General features: G+C 33.3%; 2 protein-coding genes across 3 annotated transcripts in view; both read left to right on the top strand.

Moving 5' to 3' along the window:
• The first annotated feature begins 8,530 nt into the window (after nucleotides 1-8,530).
• LOC120351870 (ATP-dependent DNA helicase PIF1-like) lies at nucleotides 8,531-9,765 on the top strand. The gene has a single exon (XM_039430586.1). The coding sequence runs from the start codon at nucleotides 8,619-8,621 to the stop codon at nucleotides 9,747-9,749; it is 1,131 nt and encodes a 376-aa protein (XP_039286520.1). The 5' UTR covers nucleotides 8,531-8,618; the 3' UTR covers nucleotides 9,750-9,765.
• A 4,637-nt stretch (nucleotides 9,766-14,402) lies between these two features.
• Nucleotides 14,403-20,934, top strand: part of LOC111058369 (cold shock domain-containing protein E1) — an 84,845-nt gene continuing 78,313 nt past the window's right edge. Inside the window, exons 1-2 of one of the 2 annotated variants that reach the window (XM_039430582.1) lie at nucleotides 14,403-14,554; nucleotides 15,572-16,849. In XM_039430582.1, the coding sequence (XP_039286516.1) occupies nucleotides 16,394-16,849 (456 nt within the window). In that variant the 5' untranslated portion in view covers nucleotides 14,403-14,554; nucleotides 15,572-16,393. Of the gene's footprint in view, nucleotides 14,555-15,571; nucleotides 16,850-20,029; nucleotides 20,175-20,934 lie in introns of those variants that run through there. The other variant, XM_039430583.1, reaches the window with a different exon arrangement.

Here is a 20,934-nt window from a genome sequence, read left to right as displayed (position 1 = left end):
AATAAAATAAATTATGATGATTCAATAACACAGGATTATTAAATTATGTAATGATAGCAATATACTAGGTATGCTGATAACATTTCAAATCAGTGTGGGAGTTTCAGAAATGATGCAAAGAAATCTATAAAGAAACATTATATCAATTGTATTATAATTATGACCATATGATAAGCAAACAGTAAAATATGCTAAATAATAATTATTTTATAATTATAAATTATATAAACAATAATACACATATAATTATACACATAAAATTATTTTATAATTGTAAATTGAACGATTATTAAATTTATTTGAAATGGGAAGATTTCAAAAATTAATTACAATTCAGCTGATAGCAATATAATATTTTTCAAAATAAAAGTAGGTACCTAAAATAAATTATGTCATCTCATGATGATAACACAGAATAATTAATCATTATTATAAAACTGTGTTTACACAAAATTCATTAAATGTTTATTTTTTCATACTTATAGATTCTATTAGATTATAGTATTATACTATTAGATTCTATTAGTATTATATGCTGCTACTTACACTAAATTTATATTATACATTATACATAAAATGTATGAAACGCCTACCTACATAATATACTGTATACAAATTATGATAAATATACTATATTTATTATATGCTGATGCTTAACACCAAATTTATATCCATAAATTACATCATACATAGAATGTGTGATAGAATGAATGATAGTCTTTGTGAGGAAACATTCACAATTTCTGCATCAGATATTATTTATTCTTTTTTGAATAAGGATTAATTTGTTCTTCAACTATGTTTTTTATTTTAGATGCTATAAAGTAGGCCGAAATTTTCAATAAACATGGGAACTATCACAGTACGATATAACTTACAAGGAATATAACCAAATTTGTTGTTTTATTTTTGGTCAAATAAACTGATCAATATAGAAAGAAGTATTGGAAATGTATGTAAAACAAAAAGATTTCTTCAAATTAGACTAATTAACAGAATAAAAATGTTCGACTTAAATGTGAAATGGTATTTCATTTCCTTTAACATGCCCATTCTTGCATCCAAATGCAACACAATACATCACCATTTTTCGGTCGTATTTTTATTCAATTCTACGCATTTCACGACAAATACATCACAATATTTAAGAGAAAAGGTTGTGATCTAATACTAATAGCCCTAATACTCATTCAAATCCGTTTTTAAACTTTAAAAATGAAAAATCGTACTCAAGAGCTGCAACAGCCCAACGTTAGTAGACAGAAGGTTGATCACTCACAGGTGAAAGATTCGAGGTGGTGGGGTTTTTGCTTTTATATGGCAAAATACTTGTATTATTCAAATGTTTTGATAATTATTGTAAAGCAGAAACAGAAATCTTGCATGTCAGAAAATGTTTGTGTTATATAATTTGACTATACGTCACCGTATAATTTTCAAGAATGCGATATTCTGCCTACTCTGTACTACAGCCTACGTCACGACTGCAGTTTCCCCACTCCAATTGCATTTCAACTAAAATACTATAGATGAGTGACCAACCTTCTGTCTTCTAACTTTGGCAACAGCCTGCTTGAATGTATGAGTACAAGAGAGAAGGGAATCCCACACGGTATGCCTGTCTCACTCACTCCGCCCTACACACTTTTGGTTGTAGCTAAGCATTGGACAGCCCGTTCCAGTTAGTTTAGAGTTCACTGCTAACCACAGCATCGACACCAACGAGCTTAAACCATAGAGTGACTGTTCGTGTGCTTACAGCGCTCTCAATGTGTTACACGGCCAACTAAGGGCAGCCATGACAGAGAGAGGCAAGATTTCAAGAAGAGCCAGTCTGCCACTGCAGGAGTAGGTGTGTTTTTCTATTCAAATTGATTTCTATCGATATAAAATTATCATTACAATTGGTACTTTTACGAAAATTGAATGAGGTATGTGTGAGAATACTTATCTCATTGAAAAACCTCTAGAATGTTCAGAATCGACTGAGGATACAAAATATAAATGTAGGTCTATAGGAGTAGGCTAGACTAGATCATGTCGACTATTTCATAATTTTGTTTGTGATATTACTTACAAATTGAATTGCATATGAAACTACAGTCGAGTTGGATAGATTTAGACTTATTAAACATTTCAACTGTACACTGTTAATATATTATTTATTTGTATTGTGTAGAGAATGTCAATGAAGTCATTCATCATACAAAAAGTTCCCACAGTCACAATTTTTTTGGTATGTGGTTGTATATATTGCTATCATTTTATTGACTGCACTATCCCCAACGCAAGGTAACAAGAGGTGTTTTTATGTTGAGAAGATAAAAGGAAATAGTGTGTCGAAATTTTTTAGTAAATGTCTACTATAGTTACATTCATTCACATCTTTTGTATGGAGCAATATTATGGGCCAATTGTAGTGATTTCCATTCACGTTTTGTGTTAAAAAAAGAGCATTAAGAACCATGTATATGGTAATGTTCCTCCCCTTGAGCACTGCAAACCGCTATTTGTTAGATTGAGAATTATTTGTTTGCCGTGTATTTTTATTTTTCAATATTTATTATTTATAAAGATCAATTTGCTCTCATTGTCTAGTCATTTTGATGTTTATTCGCACAACACAAGAAATAGGTTGAACCTAGAAACGAATATTTTCGGTATAAATCTAGTCATATCAGTTTTAGGGCTTGTGCAATTAGGTTTTATAATCAGTTACCGTTACATAATTATAAAGAGGCTTACTAGTGAGTGAATATAAACTTAACATTAAGGATTTTCTAATGAGAAACTTGTTTTTATACTGATGATGAATATTTTGCCTTCAATATGGAGAATTTGTAAGACATTAATGTGATGATTTCTTGTTTTTATATGGTATGATTATATGTTTTTTATGTAATAATTTATGTAATTTTCTCATGAAGTTGCCTATACAAATTGTAATTTGTCTTTGAAAATAGATTGATTTTGATTTGATTTATAGCCCTAAGCTGGGTTTACACCAAAGCTATTAACAAAATGTTAATAGCTTAATCCTTATAGATACTATTACATTGAACGGAACTTGACAAACACATATTATGTTCATCAAGTGCATGATAAGTTATGTTCAATCTAATAGAATATATATATATAGGGATTAAGTTATTAACATTTTGTTAATAACTTCGGTTTAAACCCAGTTTAATAGATTATAAACATGTTTTGTTGAACTGAGTAGCCTTCTATTCAACTAAAACTTTTAAAAATGAATAATTTTTAAAGAGTAGCCTACTATTATAGCCTTTTACTAGCTACTAAATTCATGTACTTACTAATCACTATGGAATTCGATTGTGCAAAATTTATATTGTTTGGTGCTAAAGGATGTTACTTGATTCAATTAACTATAAATATAACAAATCATTATTAGATTGTTCGTCTTTCGTTGGTTCTTTTATACCCATTTGTAATCCAACTAGATATATATAAAATGTGTACATTGAATTTCACAAAGTAAACAACTATATCAAATAATAGAGAATATATACTTTTGAATCTATATATATAAAAATGTTATGTTGGTTTGTGTGTAATGCAAAAACTCCAAAAGTACTGGACCGATTGAGTTGAAATTTTAACATGATATAAAATCCGCATCAAGGATGGTTTTTATCTACTTTTTACAATTTTCAGGGGCGCTACGCTCGCCCGAAAATTTTTAACTTTTTTGTTTATGGATTTTTCCGATTTTTGACTTCACATTCGGGGTCAGCTCGCGAAAATAAGTCGATAAAAAAAAAAAATTGACCGGGCTCGCAGGGTGGCCCGGGGGGAGGGGGTGAAACTTTGGCCATTTTTGGCCAGATTTGAGCTGAGCGCTGCTGCAATCAAAGTGCAAAATCTGACCGCTAGATAGCGCGCATGTTTCAAAACGCAGCTTCAACAGGTTCGTGAGATATAGAGTACCGGTAAACTACACTCTTGATTACCGTATGTTTTCCGGTACAATTATTGGATTTCAATTACTTTCGCAATTCAGAACAAAGAAAGCATACCGATGCTTTTTTTTCGATAATAAATTCGTGTTTCAGTGCAAATAATCGTGTTACTTGTGTTAATATTGTAGTAATTTCAATCAGTGAATGGATCGATACCGGTACCGTGCTACAATCAATTGGCGATTCAGTCGATAGTGTGAGTATAATCTTATCGATGTAAATCAATCTTGTAATGAATAATAATTATTGAGGCTTTTATTCTTGCATTTGTGTATTCATAATTTCTCAATTGTCAATGTTTCATAATCCTCCAAACCTTAGTTCATAAGCTGATCGGCTTATCTTATAGTTTCAATATCTTATTTCTATTTCATATTCATGCTATGTTTCCTTCTATCATAAAACAACGAGAAATAAAAAAAATTCTTATCTCTTTTCTACTAACATACCGGCATTTGACAACGGTGTTGTTGATAATACGATCTGGGCTGTGTTGCATGCTAAAATACAAAGTAGGCTAATATTTTAGTAGTCAGCTGGTTATTTGATCATATAAACAAAATGAAGGGATAGATTATAATAATATATTAGTCTATTAAATAATTGATATAAGTTGATTGTTGAAAAGGATTTATGTACAGTAGTTTCAATACGCAATGCGAGATGATCACTCAACGTGACCAGCGTTTAATGCTCAGCCGGTCAGTTTCATTCCCGTTGCATCAGAGGCTCAGCATCAAAGATCCTCGCGTCGGTACCACTTGGAAAGTTACCGAGTGAGAGCGCTTATCAAAAACTGTTTTTGTCTTTAAAACGCTCTATCTCCGGAACCACTGGTCGGAAAATTTTCGTTGACCACCCGTTTTGTAGGGAATTTAATTGTCTTTATTTCTGATATAGTGAGATTTTTCATTAAATTGAGTATAAATATATAAAATTTATTTTATTCGATAAAAAATATAATATATTTTTTGGTGGTATTAATTTTTTGGTAGGCCTATAAATCTCAAAAAGGTTATTCAATATTGAGAATATATCGATTGTTTCCCTCATAACTATGCAATTATTTCTAAATATCTATTATAAGTTATATTTGAATAACTGAATCGCTGACACCCACGATTTATTTTTTTGTAATTATTATTTATTTAATATTAAATACGTAATATATATACGAAATAAATACATGAAATATTAGTTTACTAATTAAACAATAACAAAACTTCTTACGTGTGTAAAGTAATACACACACATATTTTCCTTTCTTCTCTTTCAGTAAAAACCAAAATAATGCCTCGCAGAAAGTCAAATTTGGGCCGTCGCACTCACAATGCAGAAGGATTAAGGAGATGGCGTTCGAATATCACTGAGGAAGAGCAAACATCTTTACGAGAGAGGAACAGGCTAAACACCATCCAGACACGTAACATGGACCCAGCAGAAAGACGAGCAGCCAGGCTTGAGGATGCACGATTGCGAGCACGTCAGTCGCGTTCTGCAGCAACAGATTTGGTTCGTTTTGAACGCAATGAACGCGAAAGGGTGAGGATAGCTGAAACACGAACAGAAAGAACAGCTGATCTGCATCTGGAATACAATCGTCTTGCGTTCCGGTACAATCCAGCTATTGATTATAGTTCAAGTCAGCATGTTGTCATTGGTCAGATGAGTCATGTATGTAGCTACTGCCAGGCTCTAAAGTTTAATAATGAAACGAAAGGGATGTGTTGTGCTGGCGGAAAAATCAAATTGCCTCAACTTGATGCACCACCAGAGCCATTGAAAACTTTACTTACTGGATCTACCGCTGAATCAAAGCATTTCTTATCGAACATCAGGAAATATAACTCTTGCTTCCAAATGACATCATTTGGTGCGGAAATCGTGACTGCTCAATTCATGCCAACTTTTAAAATCAAAGGGCAAATATATCACAAAGCTGGCTCCCTGCTCCCATTCTCAGATAGTGACCATAAATTTCTACAAATGTACTTCATTGGTGATGATAGACATGAAGTAGATGCACGTTGTGGAATACATAACTCGCTAAGAAGATCCATTATTTTGCAGCTGCAGGAGCTTCTTCACGAAAGGAACAGTTTGGTGCGTTTGTTCAAAACAGCAATTGATATGATGCCATCAGATACCCACAAAATTGTTATTCACACAGACAAAACTCCTGCTGGAGAACATGTCCGGAGATATAATGCTCCAACTATAGACGAAGTAGCAATTGTCATAGTTGGTGATCAGTTCCAACCTAGAGATATTGTTCTCCATCGAAGAAATAATCAATTAATAAATGTAGCAGAAACTCACCGTTGTTACGATGCTTTACAATATCCATTGATCTTTTGGGATGGTGCTGATGGATATCATTTCAATGTGAAAATGATAAATCCAGTAAATGGTGCAGAAATCAATAAAAAGTGCAGCTCAATGAACTTTTACGCATACCGCTTAATGATTCGGATGAACGAGGACAATCATATTCTAAAATTCCGTCAGTTATTTCACCAGTACCTTGTGGATATGTATGCAAAAATTGAAACGGAACGTTTGCTATTTCTTCGTTTGAATCAGACTAAACTACGCTCTGAAGAATATATTCATTTGCGAGATGCAGTTGTGAATGATGGTAATACAACCAACGTTGGAAAGCTAACTATTTTGCCATCTTCATTCATTGGCAGTCCACGTCACATGCAAGAATATGCTCAAGATGCAATGTCATATGTTCGTCATTATGGGCGTCCAGATTTATTTATCACTTTCACTTGCAATCCAGTTTGGGACGAGATACAGCAGCTGTTATTTCCTGGGCAATCACACGTGGATAGGCATGACATTATAGCACGTGTTTTCTGGCAAAAGCTTAAATCGCTGATGGATTTCATTGTGAAACTTGAAGTATTTGGATCTGTGCGCTGCTGGATGTATTCAGTGGAATGGCAGAAGAGAGGATTACCACATGCGCATATACTAATCTGGCTCTACAATAAAATAACTTCAGACGAAATTGATGACGTGATATGCGCTGAGATTCCACGGGCTGACAGCGATAAGGATTTGCATGCAGTGATCATCAAAAACATGATACATGGACCATGTGGTACACTAAATCCAAATTCACCATGCATGGTAGATGGGAAATGCTCTAAGCAATATCCTCGAGCATTTACAGCAAACACAGTAACAGGCGACGATGGATATCCTCGGTATAGAAGACGATCAACTGAAGATGGTGGAAATTCGGCAACTATACACATGCGAAATGGTGATATTGATGTAGACAACCGTTGGGTGGTTCCATATTCTCCTTTACTGTCAAAAACATACCAAGCCCACATAAACGTAGAATATTGCAATTCTGTGAAATCGATTAAATATATCTGTAAATATGTAAATAAAGGCAGCGATATGGCAGTTTTTAGTGTGCAATCTGATAATTGTGACAATAATGCAGTACGAGATATTGATGAAATTGCTCAATACCAGGCTGGAAGATACATAAGCAGCAATGAGGCTGCATGGCGAATTTTTTCATTTCCCATGCATGAACGCAATCCAGCTGTGGTTCACTTGGCAGTACATTTAGAAAATGGACAGCGTGTTTATTTCACAGATGCAAATGTGCAAGAAAGAGCCCTTAATCCACCTGGTACAACTCTGACTGCTTTTTTCACCTTATGCCAGGAAGACGCTTTTGCCAGAACACTAATGTATTCAGAAGTTCCCTCTTACTACACGTGGAATGTAACTAGAAAAGTATTTGTACGGCGCAAACGAGGGGAGCCAGTCAACGGTCACCCTGGCATTTTCAAAGAAAATACAATTGGTAGACTTTATACAGTGCATCCCAATCAAGATGAATGTTTTTACCTTCGCATGCTATTGGTAAATGTGCCTGGTCCTACATCTTTCCAGCAATTAAAAATAGTTGACGGCGTCACACATGCCACTTTTCGCGCTACGTGTCAAGCTCTGAATTTATTAGAAAATGACCAACAGTGGAACATATGCATCAATGACGCGTGCAACACTGCACATCCAAACCAAATTCGCGCATTATTTGCGATTATATTGACCGCTTGCTTCCCTTCATCTCCCACAGAGTTATGGGAAAGATATCGTTCGCATATGGCTGAAGATATTTTGCATAGAGTACGCCTTGAAAATGCCAATATGACCTTAGAATTTACAGAAGCCATTTACAACGAAGCATTGATAAATATTGAGGACAAGTGCTTAGCTATTGCAAATAAAGTTCTTAGTCAATTAGGAATGCCAGCACCAACCCGAACTGCGACTGCTGCATTTGATGTAGATTTACGCCGTGAACAGAGTTACAACATTAATGATCTTCAGGCATATGTCCAATCGAACATTCCCAAATTAACGTGGGAACAGAAAGGCATTTATGATCGCATAATGCAAATGATAAATGACGGAGTTGGGGGGACCTTCTTCTTGGATGCACCAGGAGGAACTGGGAAAACATTCCTCATTAGATTGATTCTAGCAACGGTTCGATCAAAATGTGATATAGCCTTAGCTCTTGCTTCGTCTGGAATAGCTGCAACATTGTTACCAGGTGGAAGAACTGCGCATTCAGCTCTAAAGTTGCCATTAAACATGCAAATCATTGAGACTCCTACGTGCAATATTTCTAAAGCATCCGGTATGGGAAAAGTATTACAAAAATGTAAACTAATTGTTTGGGATGAATGCACAATGGCACATAAAAAATCGCTCGAAGCTCTTGATCGATCATTACGAGACTTGCGTGGAAACGTTCAACCATTCGGGAATGCATTGATATTGCTCGCAGGAGATTTTAGGCAAACATTGCCTGTAATTTCTCGATCGACACCAGCAGACGAAATTAATGCTTGCCTGAAATATTCAACACTATGGCGGCACGTACATACATTGGAGTTGACTACGAATATGCGTGTCCAGTTGCAGAATGATCCATCAGCTGAGGTATTCTCACGACAGTTACTGGAAATTGGAAACGGTCAGCTGCCAGTCGATGAGACGTCTAGACAAATATCACTTCCCGATAATTTTTGTAATTTAGTTACATCAAAAGAAGAACTGATCGAAAAAGTATTTCCTGACATTCAGATAAATCATAGAAATCATGATTGGCTCAGTGAACGAGCTATCCTTGCCGCAAAGAATAAAGATGTCTATCAACTTAATAATGTTATACAATCCAGTATTCAAAGTGATGAAACTACATATAAGTCGATAGACACTGTTGTGGAAGCTGATGAAGTAGTTAATTATCCAACAGAATTTCTAAACTCACTTGATCTGCCAGGGATACCACCACACATATTGAAATTGAAAGTAGGTGTGCCAATTATCCTCTTGCGGAATATTAATCAGCCAAAACTCTGCAACGGCACGCGACTTGCAGTTAAGAGATTAATGAATAATGTAGTGGAAGCAACGATTTTAACAGGGCCTTTCAAAGGTGAAGATGTCCTCATTCCTCGAATACCCACGATCCCGACCGATACACCATTTCAATTTAAAAGATTGCAATTCCCAATTCGATTGGCATTTGCAATCACAATCAACAAAGCTCAAGGTCAATCTTTAGAATTGTGTGGTCTAGATTTAGATGTGGATTGCTTTTCACATGGACAACTGTATGTTGCGTGTTCCCGAGTCGGCAAACCAGATAGTCTTTATATTTACGCAGACAGTGGAAAAACAAAAAATATTGTATATAAACAAGTATTGCAAAATTAAACTTATATGAAATGTATTCTTTGTTTTTTCTCATTTCTCAACCATTCGCAAACAGAGAGTGAGAATAGGGAAAAATCTGAGTGCAGAAGAAGGCCTTCCTGTAAAATTCGGCGTGCCACAAGGAACAGTTCTTGGTCCGATACTGTACCTCATATGATCTGAATATGACAGAAATATTACCATCCAATAGCGTCCTCAAGTTAGTTTGTTATTTTTTTGACTACTTTACCTATCATACTTTGCCTTCTTGTTTTGAACTTGGAGATATTGTAGATACTAAGTAAATAAGTACCGTAAGCTGTTATCAAAGAAACGTCAACATAAACTGGTTTTTCGAATTATTTGTTCAAAATAACATAAAAATCCAATCTCTAAAATCATAATTTTGCAGTTACGGTATGGCTTTTTAACTTGTAGAGCACTTGTACAGCTAAGCAGTATCAACAATGTAACTAAGGCTTCAAGTAAAGCAATTCAAACAGTTAATTTTATGGATGTATAACAACTGTAATACATACATTTAAAATGCTCAATAAAAATTCAATGTAGTTATTATTAAATATAACTGGTTTGCGCCTTGTATTTTATGCAAGTTCCCATTATAACAATAGGGCCATTCAAATTTCCCGCCGCTTCGTGCCTCTCTCTGTCATGGCTGCGAATTGAACATTGCACATTTGCGTATTGCTTTTGCACTCACTCACTCACTCTCCCATCATTCGTTTCGTTCTTGTTTTTTCTTCTTCCCCTCCCTCCCACTCTCTCTCAGGCATAATATGCCTTTATTAGGGCATATTGAAGAAAAAAAAAATCAATCAATCTCATTCTCTCTCTCTCTTTCCCCCACTTACTCCCATTCTCTCTCTATTTCAGTCTTGATCCTCTCTTGACCGTCGTTATAATGATTATCTGTGATTAGATAATCTTCTTAACTCTTTCGAATGTTGTTACAGTGAACACATGAACAACTAACTCCTCACCTTTTTGGTGTTCATTTGGAATTCATTTTCATTTATTTCCAAAATGTATTTTTTTCTAGCGTATTGTCCAGCTAGGAATTTAATGTAATATTTTTCAATTATTAAACAAATAATAGCTATTGCCGCAACACTATGTATAATGCGACATGATGCTGCAGTACTCACATAAATCACCAGTCTCTATGTGGACTACCATCAGCAAAAAATCTGAGAGCAATCAGCACTTCTCTTCAGTTTTAAATTCTGATACCGTACTCGCTGACTTGAGGTATTGGTTCGTAATAATCCAAATATTCAAGGTAATCCATTATTCACTTCATCCACTCACAAAATCAATTCCACAGAAAGGATCATGCAAACGAAGGGTCGCTCATCACCATCTGGACTCAACTTAATAGTTCAATTATGCAATGCAGACTATTTCTGCATCCCGTGATGATGCAAGCAAACGCAGCTGCCTCCAATTAGCAACAATCAACCCCACATAGATATCATCTCACACTTTCTTACAATTACAACGTATTTAATACAGTTCTCCTTCATTACTGATATAGTTGCAGTTCCATATTATGTTCAAGCCAATTATAGATAGCATCGATACTAACGTGTAGCCTAGATTCGTAGAAGGTAATCGACCACTGATAGAAATTGAGTCAAAAGAATTGGCTTCCAATTTAATATATTTTCAGACATTGTTTAAACCAAAAAATATAATATAATATGAGTGTTGAGAGAATATCAGAATGATAATAGAATTATGGGCTACTCAGTGAATGGGCTAGTACTGCCAGAGACAAATAAATAGGTATCTTTCAAACAGTATCTTTACTCTATGGAACTGCATATAGCGAATACTTCAGAAAAATCTTTTTGAAGTAAGTCAGTTTTGTTTTTACCATCTTTAGCAATTGAAAGTTCAATTTAACATGTATTGATAATTGTTCATTCAATTTCATGCATGAATATGAAAAGATCATGTATTTAAACCAGTTCATGTGATTGAAACATAGTTCCCTTGAACAATGCTCCAGCACCTTTTTTTAGTATGGTACCCACAAAATGTCCTTGTTATGTTATGATTAAAGAGTAGTTTCCACCGGGGACAGGAGGATATACAAATCTCCAGTAATATCTGGGAACATGGATATATCCCCCCACAGTAATTTTTTTTTCTCTCTAGTAAAAATCATGAAAATCATAGGTTTGTAGACTATGGCTTTGAAACTATTTTTTGAAACAATTGAATGACTAATGAAATTATATTTCCATTCTATTTGTTATATGAACTGAAATAACATGGGCCTATAATATTTTCTATAAAAATTAAATAATGATCAGCCCACTAAACATAAAGAATCTTCATTATTAGGATGTAGTTTTTCAAGTGGAAATTGCTTGAAATCACACCAAATTGAGGGTATTTTCCTCAAATTTTCTCCTTTTTGTGAGAGGTAAAGAATTTCCTTGTTGTTTGAAGGTGTTTTCATTTTCACTTTCTTATGTTATAATATTTTAAACATTAATGGAAAAACATTTTAAATATGACTTTATGGGTAATGAAATTATTCAGAATTCAAAGGTGAACCCCAATTTGACATTTGTTTTCAATAAAACCAAAAGAATAGCGAGTTAATAGCTTAATCCCGAACTTAAACCTGCCTCCTAGCAGCAAGTTGGAGTCTGAAATCATCATTTTTGCTCCTGAGATTATCTCATTTTAGCCTGATCCCGATCTCAGCAATCCACCGAGATTATCTTTTAAACTCGAGTTGATCTACGCTTGAACTCAGCAATCCACCGAGATTAATTTTTAGCCTAGACTGGATCTCAGCAATCCGATTTTTAGACCGCCGGTTTTTCCCTGCGATAATTGCCGGTCGGCTAACTTTTGCGCTCGAGCGTGGTTAATCCCGATCTCAGCAAACCGATTTTTGATCTGCGGCGCAAAAACCGGTTTTTAGCCGAGCGTAAGAGATAATCCCGATTTCAGCAATCGCCCCTAAATGTATCCTGATGAGTAGAGGGACTCCAGACAATAGATCCATACTCTAGGTTATATTGACGTCACAACCAAGCTAACAACAATGCATAGGGAACTATAAATACCAGGTATGTGCAGTCGCCATTTTGAGTCACAGGAGAAGGAGCCAAATTTGAATTATATCCGTATATGCTATGTTGTATGGTTTTGGACAGAGTTTACATTGACATCACTGAAGAACTGGAGTGGCTCATAAATTGATGAGAATATTTTTCCAACAAGGATACATTCAAAAAATGAACGTATTGTTCAGAACAAACAACACGGTACCCAGTCTTTATGTTATGTATCTCATATTTATATTTGTCTTGTTATTTTTGTTTATCTTGTTACTATTGTATTATTTTGAAATCGTTGTATACCGTTGGAAATGTAATAAATAAATAAACAAAATGAAATGATTTGTATTTAATTAAACAAATCTCAGTACCGTACAAAACTAGTCCAGCTGTAGTCCTTCAACCCTGTGCCTCAAAATTATTAGTTTTCGAATGGCGCAGTCTTCAGGGAAAAGTTTCTATCAATCATAATTAATAATCTACTCACTACTGCATGGATTATCATTAGATGTAAAAATCACCAATACCACAGTAGGCCAGTAAATATTATTCATATCAGTCCGATTTTGGATGAGAAAAAGATATAGGCCTAGGTTATAACACTACTGTAGCTTGCACAAGCTTGAAAGACTCGCCGTTACAAGTGTATTGTTATAGTGAGTCTTCTTAGCCACTAGGATTGGTATTTTTTGAAGACAATATTAATATTCATTATAGAGTTCATGATATCAAGGAGAATTTGTAAGCCTATAAACTACTGATAATATTGTAAACCAAGCTACTGCTCAGCTTCAACACTTACCTATATTAGGTACCTTATAATAGGTATGGTAGCCTACAGTTTGTAAGTTCACATTATGATAAATTGTCAATTAATTATGTAATATTGTTTTTAGATAATCAATTAGTAAAATAGAAAATGCTTTCAATGTAGAGTAATAAATCTGAAGCCAAATTGCCTTGCTAAACAAGCGAAACCCTTATTAAATCTGTTTTATTGGCACAATTTATTGCCGAGCACCCTACCATCATGAATTAGAATTATTAAAAATATCAAAATATAATCACCACTGTCAAAGCAAAGCAATACAAGCCGTTGAAACGAATGCTATGCTATGACTCAAAATGGCCACTGCGTTTACCCAGTCTTTATAGTTCCTTAACAATGCATTGTTCAACAACAATGTAAGTTAAACACCACAAACACTACACAACAAGCTGTTGTGACGTCAACGTGGGCGAATTTGCCAGTAGAGATGTTGGCTTCAACGACTTCTAGTATGAATATACAATTGGCCGTGTCTACTCTATATTTCACGTGTCTACTCTCTTTCACAGAGAAATAAATAATAGAGTGCTGAAACGTCATAATATGCCTTTTCATAACATTTAAAAATAGTTTATAATTGAAGACTTCTGATTCCAAAAGTCGAAAATTAAAAAAAAATATTGTTCCTTCTCCAATCTTGTTATGATTCTATCTCATATTTTTATTGAAAATGTTTTAATTCATTTGGTTCTTCTTTCAATGCATATAAAGCTCGATAATGCTTTTTATATTACTATTCCACTCCTATTAAGATCATAGAGTGAATTACTACGTTTTAGGGTATTTTTAAAATTTATTACTGGAATAGAGGAAGTAGACTATTTCTTTCATAATTATATAGGTCTACTGTTGACATTCAATATGGCGGCATGTCGTCAGTGCTATGCTGTGTTCTGGTAAGATTACCAATTTTAAATAATATAAAAGAGACTATTTATTTATTTATCATTTTTACAATTGTTTTTCTATATTTATTCAAATCTAAAGTTCATTTAATGGCTGAGATTATTGTTGATTTATTGTGAATTAGGGGTATTGTAGTGTGATGTCTTCAACCGCATTAGACTTGTTTCATAAATTATATCTAAATTTATTCTTATTATGCATTATTAGAGTAAGATAGCAATGTAATGCTTTTTAAATTGTTTTCATTGGTTTATAATTGATTTGGATTTATCTTCAAGCTGAAATGGAACCGTTTATGGACTAGCAACATTTTTTACCGTGACTCCCATTTTTACTTGTATCTTTGGGAAAAAGATAGAATTAATGATGCTCTTGTATTAATAATCTTCTAATTATAATTATTTTGCATTATATATAAGTGAAATAAGCATTTGTAATTATCTTGAAATTGTGGTTTGGATCATTAGAATCTTACCTGAATAAATTTAAATAAGTAAAATTGGCCATGGTCGGCCTAACTTTGTTACCTATTTGCTATAGAGATTTAATTTTAATAAAAAAGTTGATTGCTCAAAGTATCAACATTAAAGTTTATTTATAGGTATTTAATCTTATGGTAATGTAGCATTGAGCTTATAAATACAGTATGTTGATCCAATTAACAATTTTTGACAATAAATTTTAGTAGGGATGAAGTTTGCTTGTACATTTGAATTGTTAAAATGCTATGCTTATTCCAATTATTGAATGTGTGTTTTTTTTGTTCAAGAACTTGATAAGTTATAAAAAAAGAATAAGTACGGTAGGTCAAAATTTTTTTTAAATAAGAAATTGTTGATTAGGTAGCCATAACATATTTTTTTAATGAAATTATATTTTTACAAATATGTTGAATACGGTATTGTACTTTGTGAATCACTTGTTGAAAGCATAGCAAGATATAAAATGTAGTTTGTAGAATAATCGTAAGTTAATTGATTTTTTAATAATAGTGTTTCTTTTTTCAGCTTGTGTAACTGAATACCGTACCAACCAACTAAAGTAACAATCGAAAGGAAATCAACAGAAAAGAAGAATTGACAACCAGACACAATCCAAACACTGCTAGCATTGAAGACATCTGAGGATTTTGCTTATTTTTCTAATTAATCTTATTTACTACGTAGATATTATCGTCGATGATATTTTTGTGAACTGTGCAAACGCGTTATTGTTTACTATAACAAATAATAATTATTAAATATATACGAATAGTTATGTCGGCTTAAAAAGTAAAAAAAAATCTCTGTACAACAAGTGAGTTACGTAAAAACATTTGTAATAAACGTTAATTCTAGACTCTAGGACGAGACTTGTGGAAAAAACGGAATTGGGTTTTATAAGTGATTCTATCCTATAAATAATTAGTATTTGGTAGTCAACGTCCGTTGTTCCTTTTTGTTGTGTATTTGATCGTGGAGAAACGTAGCTTTCAAGGAGAAATAAAACATTACTCGTAGTTATCAGCGAAGTATAACTTCTCTACCACATTCTGTGATCTGTGGTGGATTGCTTATACTTCGCTGGCAGTGTGTACAAAAGCGTCGTTCTAAGATAGAAGTTTTCTGTGATAAATTATTATTAATAACATATTTATATATGTATATATATAATACATGTAAAAAGAATACGAACTGAAAGTTTAGACTTGTTACAACTACGTAGCTGTGTAATAATATTGTAATAATTTATAATACTTTTGTCGTGTGTATCGATATCGATTATTATAATTTGTTGTTACCGACGATAAATTTTATTATACTAACAAGCAAGCAAATTTCAAAGTAAACATGTCAAATAATCCTCAGTGGAAGAAGTTCCAGCCGCCATCAGACATGAACACTGATACGTCTTCTATAATTGATTACAAATCAATGACACTGCAACAGAACAACAGTCCCTCTTCCAACAACTATCACCACCACCACCAGCAGCAACAACATATGCAGCAGCAGCAGCATCATCACAGGAACAGCAGCGGCTACCAGTCGTCGAAAGACATGAACAACATGTATTCGTCGTCGTCGTCGACCAATTACAACATGTACTCGCCGTCGCCATCACCCGCCAACAACTCGCACTTTCCGCCAATCACCACCTTCAACCCGGACGTCAACGACATCTTCAACGGCCACGACAACGACTCATCCTCTACCAACAACGCCAACGCCAACGCATCCTACAACTCCGACTCTAGTCTCGGCAACCAGGGCACCAGAGAGACTGGCATCATTGAAAAATTACTGGTCAGTTTCATTACTTGTTATCTTTCATTTTTATTTCAATATTAACTATTTATCTACTTTAATTTGATCTATTTACAATTTTCTCTACTAAACTTTGTGCTCTCATTGAATGGAAATAATCATTGACAAATAGACTTTTCTTATAAACAAATATCAATATTTCCGGTAGCAGTAGCGGCTCATACGGGAAAGATATGGCTTGGCTTCACCAAGCCAACATATTCAATTGAATAATTTTCATTTTAAGGGGATATAGTCCAGTCAAATGGTCGTTTTTCAGGAAACAGCCCCGAAAGAATTTTTCTCGACGGTTCTATACTATGTATTTTGGGGCGCTGAATTTGAATCTGAAATTTGCTGACACGCCAGAGGGCGGTTTCACCCTTAAAACCCCCAAAATTTCGGACTTTTCAATTTTTCCATTTTATCTTGTGAACCTTGAGTTTCTCAAGAATAATCATTCTCGACAAAATTAAGGAAAATAAAATGTCCAATAAATTGAGTCGTTGCGCAGGATTCTGCCATTTTTTGTTCCGGAGCTACGAATTTTCAAATAAAATGTATTTTTTAAGTGGTTTTCAAAATTATGCAAACCTACCACTTCTACCCTATACAACATGGATATTTTTCTAGTATAGATAAAAAAACCAAACATCACGTGAAAGAGCAATTCATTATGAACAGGAATCCTTAGGAATTTTCGAGTTTAGTAGTGGTGGGAGGGGGAATATACCCAAAAATAGAAAATCATGTCCTACAGCCAAAATACAATTTTTTCGTTATAATACCTTTTCAAGCCCTTCCTAACAAAAAAATACATATTTCGGCTGAAATCATCTCACGCGGGCTATTTTCTATGAGAATCATCCGTTAGAAACATTTAATTTCAGTATTTCCTAGTGGGGGGTACGTCATAAGGATACGTCAAGGATCAAAACTTTAAACACTTATAACTTTTGACAGAATGATCAGATCTCCTCGTACTACAGCTCATTCTTCTCAGCTCGTCAAGGCGGTTCAAAATCATGTATCATAATTGAAATTTGATGAAATTTGAGTCCCTATTTAAATACACAGAAAAATGGCCAATTTCTATATTCAAAACTGTATATCTCGGTAACCCGAAATGATAAAAAATGGTACTTGGTCTTGATTTGGAGAAAAGAATCTCCTCTTCCATGTGAGGTGAATGAATTTTGTAAAAATATAATCGTGAGTTAAGTTTGATTCAAAATATCAAGAAATTTGCGATATTTTCCTCATTTTCACAGTCTAGACAGTTTTTCGATAATAAACAGTCATGCAAGATGGGTTTAAGGCAATGTAGCTTATAGACCATGTAATTCTCTTTCATTTGAAACCAATCGCAAGTTTCTATCATGTATCTTACTCGTTTTAGAGACTCTTGAATAACGGTAAAATTGTAGAAAAAAATAAAAAATGAAAATTATCACTTTTTCAATTAGCTGTAACTTTTGAACGGTATTGAAATCAGGAAAACGATTCATGGGAGCGGAAAGAGAAGAAAATTTTCTACAACATTGACTACTTTTTCGATTTTTTATCTTAAGTGTTTCACAAGATACGACACTTTGAATATGCGAAAAATTGTTGATACTCCAATCATTTCCACAGTCTCGTATATTCAAAGTTGCGTATCTTGTGAAACACTTAAGATAAAAAATCAAAAATTTAGTCAATGTTGTAGAGAATTTTCTCTTCTTTCCGCTCCCATGAATCGTTTTCCTGATTTCAATACCGTTTAAAAGTTACAGCTAATTGAAAAAGTGATAATTTTCATTTTTTCATTTTTTATGCAATTTTACCGTTATGCAAGAGTCTCTAAAACGAGTAAGATACATGATAGAAACTTGCGATTTGTTTCAAATGAAAGAGAATTACATGGTCTATAAGCTACGTTGCCTTAAACCCATCTTAAATTAATCTGATCAGAAAATAGGAATATCAATCTATCGATAAAATAGTCCAATATTTAATAATAACTATTATTATTATCACTGTTCTAGTTTTATTGATAACACGATACATCTGACGAACAATTTTCATCATTATAACCGATAGGTAGAACTAAAAACTTGCCTAATAAAACATACTTTATCAAACACGATTATCAATAATCGCAAGAGACAACCTACTTTTGGTTGATGTATCGATGAAATTGTTCAACATCCCGTTAAAGGAGAATACACAGTTTTTGCTAATGAAATTAAAGAAATTATACAAATTAAAGCCAGGCAGAATGGAAGTGGTACCTACTTGATGAACGATAGCAGACTCGAGTTGTGACGCTTTGACCACTTGGCTACGCCTGCTCCTGTTTCTGTTATAAAAAAATGTACAATAACTAACATATTTTCTTCAATATCCAGAAAATATAGCCAATATTCAATACTGTTGAATAATAATTGAATAAAGAGACTTTCTAATAACGTTAAACTTTGTTGTTATTCTCTTCATGCTATTATCAATTCGTTGTAAATATTGATTCATAATGGCAGAATCTATGCTATTGTGATAGTCTAGTCCCTTTATTTCATCATTGACAATCCCATCTAAACTCTAGCAATTGATCTCTAATAAATTGAATCAATTGATCTTCGTGTATCAACCAAATGTGTTGGCTTTTACGATTATGATACCTACTATAGAAGGTAACATTTGATGCGAAAATTATTATTGACTGTGAAAATTATTATGTCTATCGAAAACTATTCGATTCAATGTCAGATTGATTTTTACAGATTATTTCGATCAGGCCTTATTATAAAATAATTTTAGAAATGGCTATAAACGTTATTACTCGTTTTTATGTTAAAGTGTACTATTCATTAAATAATGAAAATTATTCAACTTCCTGAAACCCTAGCAATTCGTGGAATTCAAATGTTGATATTTGAAACGAACCAAAAGATGTTAGACCTCTATGTTATAAATTCATTGTTATGAGATCAACAAAATTAATTATCTGATGACGTTATAGTTTGTTTCAAAACGTCTATTGTATTCGATAGCTGTTGGAGAGTGAGGATTTAATCAACACTGTTATTATAATGAACTTATGGGGAAATGAGTAGGAGTTTGATAAAATATTCACTTGTTTAGCTATTACTTATCTTATTAGGATAAACAATCGGTGATGCAGCAAACATATTCTCACTGCACCAGTTATTTCTTGTTTTCGAGTAGTCAAACTATTTTTTTAGTTCTTATTATCTGTCATGTGCATAATTATATTCAAAATTTAATATGTTATTCAACTTGTATGAGCTGATTATATAGCAGAGTTAACATCAAATTATTGAAAGTAAGTGGGGATTTTAAAGGCAAAAGACAGTTTTTTATTATTAGGTTTAAAATAATACCAATAATTACATTGAGAGATTTAAGGATGGGAAAAAGCTATTCAAGCTGTTCACTTAATTTATTACAGATATATAGTCAATTATATATTTATAGTCAGCTTTAATTACAAGTTTCATTTGTATCTAGATGTAAATTTACAACATCCTTTTACAATATGTATTTTTGCATAAAAAATATCGAGGCTTGAACACTTGATCCATTAATTTACTCAATAGCTAAAATTCAATATTTTCAATTTCATCACTTCCTGCTCATCAAGGATTCTTTTCTCATGAAAGTAGTTACAAAATTATTTATTAGAGAACCTGATGAAATTTTTCATTATGAAATTCCCTGTTACCTAATAAAGATTAATCCAATTAATTTAGCCTCTCATGATTCAGGCTATTCTAAGTGCTTTGACTAATTTTGTCCTAATTATATTTATTCATTATAATGGTTTATAAAATCGTTGAAAATTTTTTGTGAGTCTGATTAATTTATCATCCTTCAGATGTCCTTGAGAGTGTTGCCAAAAATGGTAGTTTGACGTATTAAAAAATGTTTACCGGCAAATTAATTAAGACTGTGCATCTCATTAATTTTCAAATCATAATAGAAGAATAAGCTGCTTGAATAATTTAGAGTATCTATTCTAGTCTTCCACACTTCTCTTTAATTTGTCTTTCAAATAAATATTGTTTTTCGCAGTGACTTGTTAT

Source organism: Nilaparvata lugens, chromosome 6 (assembly GCF_014356525.2).
Source record: "Nilaparvata lugens isolate BPH chromosome 6, ASM1435652v1, whole genome shotgun sequence".
NCBI lineage: Eukaryota > Metazoa > Arthropoda > Insecta > Hemiptera > Delphacidae > Nilaparvata > Nilaparvata lugens.
Note: the sequence above shows the minus strand (reverse complement) of the source record. Positions and strands in the feature narration are given on the sequence as shown.